Below are 14,598 nucleotides of genomic sequence, written 5' to 3' on the forward strand. Positions count from 1 at the left end.
TGGAGACGGTGTCTTCTCTACTGGGGTCGGTGGCCTCTTGTATGTTCCTCACGCCACACGCACGGCTGCTCATGGGACCTTTGCAGGAGTGCTTGGAGGATCAGTGGGATTAGAGGAAAGGATCCTTGGGCGACAAGATACGACTGTCTCTGGGTGCTCGTCAGTCTCTGAAGTGGTAGTGTTCAGCGGAGAATCTCCTAAGAGGGGTTCCCTTTCACAAGGACATTTCCACACAGACTGTCGTGACGGATGCGTCTCCCCACGGCTGGGGGGGCGCTTTCCGGAGACTTGCAGATACAAGGAACGTGGTCCCCGATGGAGTCCACGTATCACATAATTTTCTGGGTACTCAGAGCTGTTCCCTTGGCATTGAAGGCGTTTCTTCTGTCCTTCCAGACCAACTCTCTACTTGTACAGACGGACAATTTGACCACATTGGATTACCTCAACAAGCAGAGGGGTTCGAGATCGCGCACTCTGTCGCAGGAGGCGCGGGCGATCTGGCGACTGACTCTGACGGCTACCCATCTGCCAGGTGTGCAGAATGCTCGGGCAGACTTGCTGAGCAGACTGATTCAGGAAAGCCATGAGTGGGTCATAAACGACGAAGTACTAGGAGAAGTCTTCGGCGAATGCCGAGGCTTCGCCTCCAGGTACTGCCTGTGGGGAAGCTGGGGAATGCGTTCTGGATTAACTGGTCGAACAGCTTTCTGTACGCTTTTCCACCTTTTCCCTTGATTCCGGCGGTGTTCATCAAGCTGTCCCAGTCCAGGGCGCGGATGATCCTGATTGCCCGGAATGGCCCAGACAGTGGTGGTTCACGGACCTGCTTCACCGGTCTCTCCGTCCTCTCATACGGAGGCCTTGCAGGCCGGACCTTCTCGCACAGTTCAGGGGGCAGACGTTGCACCCCAACCTCTCGTCTTTGAGTTTGGCTGCATGGCTCCTGAGATAGTGTGATATGGCCATTTGGATCTACCAGAAGTTTGTATGGACATACTGAAGGAGGCTAAGCATCCTTCCACTAGGACTTCTTCTGCTTGATAGTGGAAAAAGTTTTTGCATCTGGTGCATGTCCAAGGACCATGCCCTGTCGACGTGTAAGGAAGATGTCTTCCTTCTGTATCTTCTACGCCTGGCGCAGTCGGGCCTTAATGTCTAATCCATTACGGTTCATCTTGCTGCGCTGACTGCCTACAGGAAATGCCCTTCAGACTTCCTTCTTCCAGATCCCTGTGATCAAAGATTTTTTGGAAGGCTGGAAGTAAGCATTCCCTCCTGTCTGGCTTCCTTCGTCTTCATGGGAATCGAATGTGGTGCTGTCCAGATTGATGTAGGAGCCTTTTGAACCTATTCTTAGGGCTTCGTTGCAGCATCTATCCTGGAAGGCGGCGTTCCTCGTGGCCATCACATCGGCCCGCAGGGGGAGTGGTATTCAGGCGTTGTTACCAAGGACCTTATACTGTATTTCATGATGCTGAGGTTGTTACGCATACTCATCCTAAATGTCTTCCTAAGGTTCTTTCTGGTTTTCATGTCAATCAGACAATAACTTTGCCTACGTTTGTTCAGAATCCGGCATCTCCAGCGGGAAGGTCCCTACATTCCCTGGATGTTAGGGGGGTGTTGGAATTTTATCTGGCTAAAACCAGAGATATTCGTGGTTTAGATCAATTGTTTGACAATTATGAATCAGTCTGGACCGGTTTTGCTACCTCAAAACAGTCCATCTCTAGGTGGATTGTGTACTGTACACTATTGTGTTACCAACAGACTAATACGACCTTAGTAGGTAAACCTAAGGCTCATTCCACCAGGGGCAAAGCTACCGCGACTGCTTTGCTGCTTAGTGTTCCGATTGCAGGAATCTGCATGGCCGCCACTTGGAAGACGGTCCATACCTTGGCTTAGCATTACTGTCTGGACACTGATACCAGGGCAGATGCTCAGGTTGGGCAGGCTTCGCTGCGAAATTTGTTCGCACAATAGTGGTGTTATTTCTCGTTTCTCCACCGCCGCTTTGGTGTGGGGATGGGCTTGCCATTCTATTCACTAGATTATGACTATACACAGAGATCCCCTACTACAGAAGGAGTAGTTTCTGTCCTGTAACTCCAGTTCTGTAGTAGGGGTATCTCTGTTATAGTCATAAGCGCCCGCCCTCCTCCCCGGTGGAGAGAGATGTTCGTGTTAGGAATGCTACAGGTCTGGCGTGTTACGCCTTCAAAAAGAACTGAAGGTGAAAGGGACCTGTACTGCATTCTGGGATACTGTGAGGCTTCTGGGAAGTTCTCTTAAAGGCACAGTATCCTGTTTTGAGCCACATAATGGCAGCCTATGAGGCTTGTCTGTCCACTCCCTCCTCTCTATCATTCCAGAGGGTTTTGCTGTTCAAAGCAAGGTTTTTCTCTGTGGAAAACCCTGGACAGGCTGTGCTGTTGTGGTTTTTGGTGGAATTTCCAGTTGAAGTATTGGACAGTGTAGCCTGTGGATATAGGCTGCATTATCTGTCTTTAAATTCTCTCTTAAGTGTCTATGCAGGTCTGCATGTTTTGACAGCTTAAGAGATTATTTTTGATTGCTCCGGGGTCCGCGCACATGGGCGGGACTATTCACTAGATTATGACTATAACAGAGATACCCCTACTACAGAACTGGAGTTACAGGACAGAAACTACTCCTTCCTGGATTCTCAATCTTCTGATAAAAATCATATCTCACAAGATTGAGTTTAGCTCATTTCTCTCCCATTAAATATGCCCACCCGTACAAGTGGGAAACTGTTTTCATTGGGGGAAAATGAGGGAACAAAATATTTTTGTTTTTGTGCCATCGGCATAGATTTTTTTAACAGCACATGAATGCTAGGAAATAGTGTAGTTTTGATCGCAGTTTAGCTTTTGCATGACATTCTGAATGAGAAAAAAATTGCGTAATCCCCAGTAGGTAGGGCTCCTTTGCCACTGGTTGTAAACCTCTTTCAGAACCAGCCTTGGGAAACAACTTGACTCAGCAGTGGCCTTGGCTTGGTCCTTTGTTGTAAAATATGTCCATCTACAAGTGGAGTAACGTTTTTATCGGGGAGAGTGGAAATGCATTCACCACTAAATGAATGTGAGGAAATAGTCCTCTTCCTAGTATTTAACATTTCTGGGCATCTAGTGAGGGGAACTGAACTGATGGGGAGGGGGAGGTGTATGTAGAAGCCAGAGTGAGGCATGCCTTGCGGCAGGATACTTGGATCACCCCACTATTTTTATTTTTAGTTTTAGAAAACATGATTTCTAGTGTTCAAGGCACATGTTAGCTGTTATCCACATGTTGTATTTGTCCACTAAATCATACAACTTCAGGCAATGGGTCAGCCCATTACAGCCACTAGCTCTTGTGCACTGTGATTGACACCGTGTTTCCTCATCACTCTACAACCACCTTAAAAGAGGTGAACTTCATTTCCAGAACTGATAGGCCAGTACTTTACTTTGCAAATGCTTTTCCTTTGCAGTATTTATCCTTCTTATATTGTAGTCATCCGTTTGTTTAAACTAGCTCTTCAAAGTCAGTAATTCAAAGGCAAGAATAGTTTTTTCTTGCATTTATAGTGATCATATTTTCCTGTAATGTGCATTAAATCTTAAACTGCGTGCAAGGAAGCACCTGTACCGTTGTACTAAAATGATTTGCAATTGTTAATTATTTTTACATGGTAACCTTTCATGGCAGGCATATAGTCAGTATGCAGCATTATTTTCTGTATTTTAATTTTTGTGGCATGCATTTGCAATATAAAAATAATAATCTCTCTAGCTTGATAATGCAGTACCTCCCACAGGTTATAGTGTTATTCACTTGAGCGTAGCCCTGGCTGACGCTTTTCTACCTAAAGCGTGTTTTTGGTAGCATACAACTCGAAGGAAAACCTGAATTACATTTCTAACAAATGTAATCTTTGTATATTTTCTCTTTGTTCCCTTGCTATTTCTGAGTTGTGTTCCTGTTTTTACAGGTAATCATCCCTGCGGGGTCAAGAAGGGCCTTATTTTTAGCTCGAGCTGTCGATGTAGGACAAGCGACTGCCTACCTGCACATAAATAATTCAAACCGAACTGGGTGAGCATACATACAGTTAACCTATCTTCTGCTTTCAACATGAATCACAGTGCATTAATAGCAGTCCTCATCAAACATTAGTTCATTGATCGGACTCAACTTTTGAAGAAGCCTTGCCCTATCATGTGTGCAAATTATGTGATTACTGTGTTCCCTTTGCCGATTATTTACCCTGGAACTATATTATAAAACAGGCAGGCATTTATAAGCTGCACCTACGTTCCAGAGTGTTTCGCCTGCATCATGTGGCTTCAACGAGACGCGACTACAGCCTACCCCTTAACCAGAGTTCCGAATAAGGTTTTGAAATAGGCGTATTGTATTCTTTTCTTTTACAAGTGGGGAGTAAAGTGATTTTTGAAGGGAAAAAAAACTTTTGTCTTATCCTTATATAAGTATTTCTCAGTGGATAAAAGAATGTAAAACACATTTTTCATTTTAATAGGATTATTTAATGCAATCAGTGCTTTATTTGTAGAGGGTAATCAACACAAGTGAAATGATGTCTTTGCGTTTAAAATGGCAGAGCGTCTTCTTGTGGTATGTGGCTGCTGAAGTCACTGATTTGTACATAAATTTAGAGTGCTGCAGTTGAAACTTGATATAAATTCTTTGTTCTGTTGCAACTTATGTTTTAAGTTTTATACGGCCACTTAATCTGCCTAGAACGACCTCTTACCATCACTACACACACCTCAGACCACACAGCTACACACACCTTATGACATACAAAAGTGAGAAAAGAGACTTTGGCCCATGTCTCTTCATTCATTGGCCTGTTTGAGTGAGTCTCTTTCAGTCATGCACTCAGTGGACTGTCCATGAAGTTCAGCACACGCAAATCATTACATTAACATTTTAATTTTCTGTCAACGCCAAAGCATGGTCATGCTGCATGAAGTACAAAAAAGTTGTGAGTTAGGCCTCAGCCCCCCTTCCCACCCTTCATACTGCAATATTCTTGGTTTATCTCCTGTTGGCAGCTATTGCCATCTCCTGGACTCTCTGCTGTGAAGTATTTAAAATATACCAATTTCTAATGTTTGATGCTATGATTTCAGTAATGTTGATTCTCTCGTTAGGGATTTCCATTTATAGACATAAGGACTAAATAGACCCGCCCATGCGCGGGTATCCCAGAGCACTTCTTTTAGATATATTTTCAAGTGGATATTTTTGGCCTTTCTTTAGTAAGTAAACAATGTATAGATGTGGGTATTGCACTCCTGTTTAAATGTGACTTTATAGTTTGTTTGGTAAGTGTGCTGCGCCAGATCAGTGCCTGCTAACTGTGTGTAACAATGTATGTGGCCTGGTATCACTAGATGACCAAGACTCGAGCGCGCACTACATGAATACATTTTTTTCCAAAAGAACTTTTAGCAAAAGCACTTTTTATCAATATATCATCAAAATAAAATAATCAAAACATTATTTCATGTGTACATATTTCACAAAAAACAGTTTGTTATGAAAACCTAATGCATTTCGGAGTTTAGCACCCCTTTGTCGGGGGTCTGTTGAAAGGAAGAAAGAATGGAAACACTATTACAAAGGATGCCATGGAGGCTATTGAACTACGTTACTTAAAGATTCACAAGTTCCTTACCAAAATTGAAGGGTCATTCGATAAATATTGGATAAAGTGTGCCGTTGTTTACGGTAAATCTAAAGAATCAGTAAAAATGGAGAGATTCCTTAATTCATAATTCATGAAATTTTTCGAAAATAATTGTAAGTACTAGGATGTGGGTATGGTTTACCTGTATCCTGACTGTGGGCTACCTGTCAAAGAAAGGAATATTCAGGGGTGTTTAATTAAGTTCATACAGCATATATCACATATTTACGTGATATGTAAACACTTGAAAAAAACTTCAGAAATGGACCTGAACGCTCACCTGCAGGTCTTGTTTACAGCGACTATTCAAGTCTAAAGAAATGATAAACCGTTTCAGTGTTACTAAACATATCAGAATAAAACCGCTGTGGACCTAGGTCCAAACTCTAAAAAGATATTTACCTGCGAGCCTCATCGTTAACGTGGACGGTCTCGCTTGTGTAGGGACGTCGTGTAAACTAAAGGGATGAAAATAACGAATAAACGCAGCGTTCAGTAAGCGGTTTGTACTGAATGCCTCTTATAACTCCTGTATTCTATAAAGGCATTTGAGCGTTAGTTCTTACCGGTCCGGTCTTTGTTAGTGCTGAAAACGGCGTTCCTGCCCGATATGTGGTATCGAGTTCGGCAGCGGTTGCCGTAGTCCCTTTTTAGTGTGTACTCGGGGATATCGAAGATAAAAGAAGGACTGTTGTATCTTAAAAAACGGCCGCCATTACTAAGAGGATAATATACCTCGCTCTTGTATAATCGATTGAAAAAGTGGCGAACGTTATAAGTTGAGGTTTTTAAAGTTTATCTTTTGTTGTAACACGATCTAATTATAATACATGAAGGAAAAAAAAAATAAGAAGAAAAGCAAAAGGGAAAATTAACACAAAGAAGAGAAGTGATACTTAATGAATATCCCTTAGGTTTAGCATTTTAGCAGATGAAGCACATGAACATTGCATTGACAAGTATACATATCAGTAAATCAACCATTTTATCAATTCAGATAATGATATAAAATAGAGAAGTCATATTACTACCTGCCTATTTACATTCTTGAATTTGCTGTATGTGCTGGTATGCTTATGTAGCTATATGTATTTATTGGTGTGCAAGTACCACTGTCTATTAGAAGCCCTGGGGGATCAGGTAGCCTATAGCTGAAAAGTTTTTTACAGTGTTGGAATTCTCAAAGGAAACAAACTATTTCCATTTTGTCATTAAGGCCATTCGGGGCCAGTGTCTGTAATTTGCGTATCCAAAAGGTTTCTCTCTGGAGAAGGATCTTGGCATTGTCTAATCCCAAACGTTGTGGAACTAATTCTATTACCTGGAATCGCAATTGGGTTATTGTATGCCCCATTTCAATCCAATGTTTCTCAAGTGGAGATGTGAGATTTTTGTTGCGAATCCGACTCTTATGCTCAGATAGTCGTACTTTTAATTTGCAATCTGTTTTGCCGATATACAGTAATCCACAGGGACATTTTATTGAATACACTACATGTTCAGCATTGCAATTTGTAGAATGTCTAAGTTGAATTCTTTCCCCTGTTCGTGGATGTGATAACACATCCCCTGTTATGACGTTATTGCAATTCTTGCCGAACTCGACATCACATATCGGGCAGGAAATGCCGTTTTCGGCACTAACAAAGACCGGACCGGTAAGAACTAACGCTCAAACGCCTTTATAGAATACAGGAGTTATAAGAGGCATCCAGTACAAACCGCTTACTAAACGCAGCGTTTATTCGATTTTTTCATCCCTTTAGATTACACGACGTCCCTACACAAGCGAGACCGTCCACGTTAACGTTGAGGCTCGCAGGTAAATATCTTTTTAGAGTTTGGACCTAGGTCCACAGCGGTTTTATTCTGATATGTTTAGTAACACTGAAACGGTTTATCATTTCTTTAGACTTGAATAGTCGCTGTAAACAAGACCTGCAGGTGAGCGTTCAGGTCTATTTCTGAAGTTTTTTTCAAGTGTTTACATATCACGTGATAAATGCTGTATGAACTTAATTAAACACCCCTGAATATTCGTTTCTTTGACAGATAGCCCACAGTCAGGATACAGGTAAACAATACCCATATCCTAGTACTTACAATTATTTTCGAAAAATATTATGAATTAAGGAATCTCTCAATTTTTACTGATTCTTTAGATTTACCGTAAAAAACGGCACACTTTATCTGATATTTATCGAATGATCCTTCAATTTTGGTAAGGAACTCGTGAATCTTTAAGTAACGTAGTTTAATAGCCTCCATGGCATCCTTAGTAATAGCGTTTCCTTTCTTTCTTCCTTTCAACAGACCCCCGACGAAAGGGTGCTAAACCCCGAAATGCATTGGGTTTTCATAACAAACTGTTTTTTGTGAAATATGTACACATGAAATAATGTTTTTTTTTTTTCAAAACTGGTTTTATTGAATCGCAGAAATAAACATCCACAGTGCTCCGAGCCCCGGAGGGACTGTGACTACAATCATGGGTCATGTTGTGCGATACATTTAATGAAAAATACCCCCTCCCCTCCATCCCCCCCCTAACTACCCAACCACCCCCCCATCCTGCAACACTCCGTCTCCCAACACTGCTATGAAAAGCATACAATCCAACATGAAAAGAATCGAGCCCCAATATGCCCTCTACATCTGCCCCTCCTCGCTCCGTGGCGGCGGCGGGGGCTCCAGCCACAATCCCCTATAGTCCGCCCACCTCTTCCATATCTTGTAGTGTTTTGTGGGACAGCCCCTGGCCTCGAACACCGGCCTCTCCAGTCCCATGCAAAAGTCCAGGCCTTTCTTCCACCCGACCACCTTGGGAGCCCCAGGTTCCTTCCAGGCCTGAGCCACATCACGTTTGGCCAGTGTGGGTCCCAATAATAACAAGTGCCGCTTGTACACATTCCCACCTACCCCTTCAAGCACATGGAGCAGGCCTAATTTTGCCGTGCGAGGGAGCTCCCACCCAAGCACCTCCGACAAACAATCCCACACACCCTTCCAGAACCGCGCCAGGCCACCACATTCCCACACTGTATGCAACAGGGTACCGAGCTCATGACCACATCGCAAGCACGCAGGGTACTCAACCAACCCTGCCTTCCACAATCTCTCTCTGGTGTAATATGCACGGTGCAAGTATTTGAATTGTATTAGCCGTAAACGGACTGCTATTGCTGCTCCCCTGGGGGACTCAAGAGCCTCCCGCCAGTCCTCCTCCTCCAGTTCTCCCACATCCCGCTCCCATCGATCTCTTAAGGGCTGTAGGTCTGAGGAACAGTGTGTCACTAATGTTTGGTATATTTTGGATATTTTACGGTCCTCCAAGTCCCCCATAAAGACTTTTGCTTCTATCGGGCTGAATTCGGGTAGTGTGGCCAAGCCCTCCAGCGCAGGCGCCAAAGCATGTCTAAGCTGTAAGTAGCGAAAAAACTGGGTGCGGGGCATATTGAACTCTGCACTGAGATCCTGAAAGGTCTTAAGCGTGGTGCCTCTAAGGACCTGGCCCAGAGTAGAAATTCCTATCAAGTCCCAGCTCTTAAATCCTGAAAGGGACATCAGGGCCGGCAGTTGCCCGTTATGCCAGAGCGGGGTCTCCCCAGTCAGCTTACCCCACCATCCCATGCGGCGCAGTGCCTGCCGCCATATCTGGAACACCACTTGCGTTGCTCTAGGCAGTCTCTTTCGCAGCTGGGGTGAGTATAAGACCGTATGGAGGGAATCGGGTTCGATCAGAAAGCGCTCCAGGGCATACGCCGGGTCCCCCCCGTCGCAGTACCACCAGTCATTCAGGACCACCAGATGCGAGGCCTGGTAATACGACAGAATATCTGAGGTCGCCAGTCCCCCACAATATGTGGATAGAAAGCAGGTTCGCAGCGCTACTCTCGCCACGCCACCGGCCCACAAAAAGCGACCAAGAGCCGAGTTGACCAGTCGGAACCACTGCGGTGGAACCGGGAACGGGTGGTTTTGTAGTTGATATAACAATCTGGGAAGGGCCACCATCTTGAAGATGGCTGATCTACCATAAATATTGAGAGGCATGAGGGACCAGCATTTCATTTCCTGCTGCACTTTGTCCCACACAGGAACTACGTTGCGCTCCCAGGCTATAGTCGGCATAGTTGTCAGGAACACTCCCAAGTATTTTAGGCCCCCGACTGCTCTCTGCAATGTCGAGGCCCACGGCCCGACCTCGAAGTGGTTACCCAAAGTCCATAAGGTGGACTTCTGCTGTTTCAAGTAGAGTCCGGAGACCTCGCCAAAGATTCTCATGATGTCTAGGACCCGCGGCCCAGAGTGGTTCACATTGGTAAGGAAGAACAGGACATCATCTGCATATAGTGCGATTCTGTCCGACGGTCCCGCCTGCCACTCAAACCCCTTCAGCTGTGCATCAATCCGGACCCACGCCGCCAGCGGCTCCACAGCCAGAGCAAACAAGTAAGGCGAGAGGGGGCATCCCTGCCGGGTGCCACGTCCTATCGGGGCCGTCAGACCGGTATAAAGAAGCTTGACATAAGACAGAAAGTGGGGCCCTAAGTTGAGGCGCGGAAGGAGCGCAAATAAGTAGGTCCAGCTCAGGGAATCGAAGGCCCTGTCAATATCTGCTAGCAGCAGCGCCGCTTGGTCCCCGGTCTTACTCATCGCTTCCACAGCTACGTGGGCTTGTCTGATATTGTGCCGCGTCGCCCTGCGGGGCATAAATCCGGCTTGGTCCGGGTGGACCAACTCTGATATATAGGGAAGAAGGCGATTCGCGAGTGCTTTAGCAAGTATTTTAGCCTTAATGTTCAGGAGTGAAATTGGCCGATAGGACTCGTGGCGTTCCGGGGGCCGGCCGGGTTTTCAGAAGACCACAATTTCCGCATGCCTCCAGTCCGCTGGCAGTAGGCCCTCCTCTCGCGCCGCCTCCAGGGCGGCTTTGTAGTGCGGGCCCAATTGTAGGTGGTAGCGTTTAAAAAACTCACTCGGGAAACCGTTGGGCCCGGGAGCCTTACCAGCATTAAGTTCCCCCAATGCTGTGCCCAATACGTCGGCCGAAAGTGGGGCCTCTAGGAGCTCCCGCACATCATCAGAGAGCGCGCGGGGCGGGAGACCAGCTATAAATTTATCGACGTCAAGTGCCGAGAGAGGGTCCCTCGGGGCACACTGCGCCGCAAAATAGCCAGCAAAGCTGTCCGCAAGTACCTTGGGAGCCATAATGGAGGCCCCGGTATCATCCCGAAGACCCGGCAGGTCCTGTGCCTGGAACACCTTTTGGCAGAGCCTATGAAGCATGGTGCTGGACTTGTCGCCCCATTGATAAATTCTACTCCTGGTCTGCATAATGATGATAGCAAAACATTTCACCATGATTAGCAGAATTCAAATTTAGATCCTCAGGGTTCGAAAATTGTATAAGATTCTAGATCAGAAAGCATGCTTTTGATAGTGGTGGCATCCCAGTCATCAGAAATACTACCAGGTGTCCATTGATGCTTTAAATACATAAGGAGTTTGTAATGTTTCTTCTGGACCAAACAATTATCAAATGGGATTTCATCACAAACAATTCTATCCTGGACAGGAAATGCACAAATGTTTGCAAGGAACAGGTCTCTTTGCACTCTGTGTGAAGAGGAATGTGCCTTCAGTACCAGTACCAGTTCAACAGCAGAACATTCTTGGAGACAGTCCGTTTAGGAGCAAAAAGAAACTCTAACAAATCCAATCCAAATTAATAGGAAAAGCAGTGAAATGGAAATCCCAATATATGACCATGGTGGAATTCGATACGTCTGTTTCAGCCAGAAAACAAATTCACGAATGCCATGGGTACTCGCAAACATTTTCCCGGGGGCCAAAAAGGTTGGTCGTTGGTATGATTGAGTCCATACTGATGGTCGGGGGAATGAGGGGCATAAAGTGGGTGTAGGATATGTGAAGCATGTACAATTAGTGGCTGAACTGAGTTGCACAATGTGGAACCAGAAGACCTGGGATGAATGCCTGCTTCCACACTTCCACTCCTTTTTCTTGATTATTACACATAAGAGGACTTCAAAATACATGTCTTCAGGATGGGTGTTGTACAAAACCTTCTCCTGTGTTAGGAGTTAATCACTAATGTTGTTGTCAGGGTGGGGCGGGAGAGCATGACCGTTTGAAAACTATCACTTCTGAATGCACTGCTAAAATCAGATTTACTGAGGTTAAACGGTTCTGACTATCATATTATTTGCATGTTTGCAGTCTTTAAAGATGCATATGTTGCTAAAGTTAAGGGATGCAGTACACCCTAATTTCTTCTTTTCTTTAACTGTAGTTAACCTTTAAATAAATGCTTCCTGTTTATGTTACATTTTGTAATGTTTGTACTGAGTTGATTAAAAATCAGCTCAGTGGTGGTCTTGCGCCGGGGGGGGCATTGGTAAAGCTCAGGAGGGCTGCATGCGGCCCCTAGGCCTTAATTTGAGTATCACCGACGTATGCTATGCAGTGAAGTAGATGACAAGTCAGAAGAAAAGTCATCATTGTCGACAAAGTAGCCAGAGGCAGTCTGTGCAAAAACAGGGACATTACGGGGTCAATCAATCAATCATTTGTAAAGCGCGCTACATACCCGTGAGGGTCTCAAGGCGCTGAGGGGGGAGGCCTTTCAACTGTTCGAAGAGCCCGGTCTTGAGGAGTCTTCTGAAGGTCAGTAGGTCTTGGGTCTACTGTAGGCGGATGGGGAGGGTGTTCCATGTCTTGGCGGCAAGGTGGGAGAATGATCTGCCGCCGCCGGTCATTCTTCGGATGCGGGGGACAGTGGCGAAGGCGAGATTGATGGCGGGGAGCTGGCGGGTTGGGGTGTAGAAGCTGAGTCGACTGTTGAGGTACGCTGTTCCGGCTCTATGGCGTAGAGTAGAACTAGTAGACACTACTGGTTGATAATAAACAACTTGTTGTAAGTAATAGCAGTCGAAGACTGTGAATTCACATATAATGTGCTTTTCGTGTTGGCATTAGTAACAGGAAGTAGTAAAACTTCAGTATCTACACTCCTCCTAGTCTGTAATCTCTCGAACTAGATCCCCAATTTTAGGAATCCAGCAAGGAGTTGCTGGTTGCTCCTTAACTTCTATAGTGGCAGAACGTTTAGTAGTTTCATTTGAGCGCTCATCTCAGCTGTCATGTGGTTACTGTAAAACAGCAAAACATTAATTGATGTCAAAGGCGTACCTGCTGCTACCATGCTAGGATTACCAAGATCTGGAACCTACATCTGGACTTTGAACAGGACCTCAAAGGGTCCGTCTGCCCAAAGATCATCTTGGCCAAATATTTAAAGCTCTCTAGACTCCATACAAGTGATGGACCCAACTACGACCAGAACCTAATACTCGAGCTGTTAAGGACTGCTTTAAGTCCTGGTATTTCCTTTCCACTATCAAATTTCCCTTAGGATGATTGGGGAGGGATATTGTACAGCAACATCCAGGCTTCCCAAGGTATCCAGTAAGCCTTAGAAGCAAATGCTGGGCCGTGGTCTGAGTGGAATGCTGCTTCTGCATATGTCCCAAAAGACTTGCAAATATTGTATAACAGTTTGTGCATCAGCTAATCGCTGTGGCCACACCCATAAAAATCTAGACCATGAATCCACTGCCAATGGAGTAAATTTAAATGAACCATCCGAATCTAGAGGCCAGCCGTGTTCGAGCCAGACGCAAGTCAATAATTTGTTTGACACTAAGAGGGGTGTTTGGAGTGGACGAGCTGTGGTGGAATTTTTAATTTGCTGACAAATATGGTTAAGTCTATTTGTGGAGACCATGCCACCATTAGCGTTTCTGTAGTCACCACACCTGCATGAACAGATGCTAACCTCTCATGGGCAGCTATGATTAAATCTAGCCTATGGTCTTGATTTGGTATCATTTGACCCCAAACTCCGGAAATGTGAGAAAAGGGTATATTTTGGGCTCTCCGTATTTAGGAATATTTTGCTGGAACTTTTTTAGATAATGGTGTGCCACTGTGTGAAGCATTAACAGCAGCCATGTCACCAAGCACTTTTGTGTGTGAGTGAGTAATTGTAGCTACCACAGCTGTCTGAACTGCTGCTTTTGTGGCTTCATCAGCCAGTGAATTCCCTGCAACGTGCATTCTAACATGTTGGTGACTCAATGAATGAATTACATTAATCTGCTGCAAACATTCTTCAGGATGTGCTGCCCTTCCCCAAAGCAAATTATGCTTGTTACTATTCTCTTTTGAATCTCTGAATCCATTCAAGCGCCAGTATTGTAAATGCTCATTAAAAGACTTAACACATTGATTTGAATTCCACACAATGAGTATGGGGAAATCAGGAGTGGTATAATACTCTAAGGTTGTGTAAAGGTTTTTTGAGTATGGAATTCTCTGTTTCTCATGACACTGCGTACTGCGGTGCATGCTGCAGAATATTGCTGTTTAGTTCCAACACTGGGCAGGGCTAAACCATAAGTATATAGTCAGACTGATCAGGAGGAAAAATGTCACTGGGCATAGGGTATACCTCTTGATATTGGTGGAACGCTTATGTTTCTGAAGTGCGGTCAAAGACATAGTCAACTTCAGCAGCTGTTAAGGAGGTAGCCCACTGTATCCATCAGGGATGTAAGGCTTTTGCGTTAGTAAGCTGGCCTTTGTGACAGCCTCTAAGGCTGGAATGGGAGTTACCACAATTATGTGTTTTCCCTGAGCCAAGGTTAGTCCTTTATAACCCCTGTCTGAACTGCAGTCGCAATTTTTTTCTGTAGATGCAAAACCCATTTCAGCATTTGAATATAAATGCAATTTATATCCATTCGGTACAGTATCACTTTTGCTGAAAGTGACCGATGTCA

At 44.9% G+C, this 14,598-nt stretch overlaps 1 protein-coding gene across 3 annotated transcripts in view; it reads left to right on the forward strand.

Moving 5' to 3' along the window:
* CTNS (cystinosin, lysosomal cystine transporter) overlaps window positions 1-14,598 on the forward strand; it is a 397,045-nt gene that overhangs the window by 158,863 nt on the left and 223,584 nt on the right. For all 3 annotated transcript variants that reach the window (XM_086955022.1, XM_086955024.1, XM_086955023.1), the window contains one exon: window positions 4,007-4,110. In XM_086955022.1, coding sequence (XP_086811148.1) covers window positions 4,007-4,110 — 104 coding nt within the window. The remainder of the gene's footprint in view (window positions 1-4,006; window positions 4,111-14,598) is intronic.

Source organism: Lissotriton vulgaris, chromosome 2_1, assembly GCF_964263255.1.
Source record: "Lissotriton vulgaris chromosome 2_1, aLisVul1.2, whole genome shotgun sequence".
Classification (NCBI taxonomy): Eukaryota; Metazoa; Chordata; class Amphibia; order Caudata; family Salamandridae; genus Lissotriton; species Lissotriton vulgaris.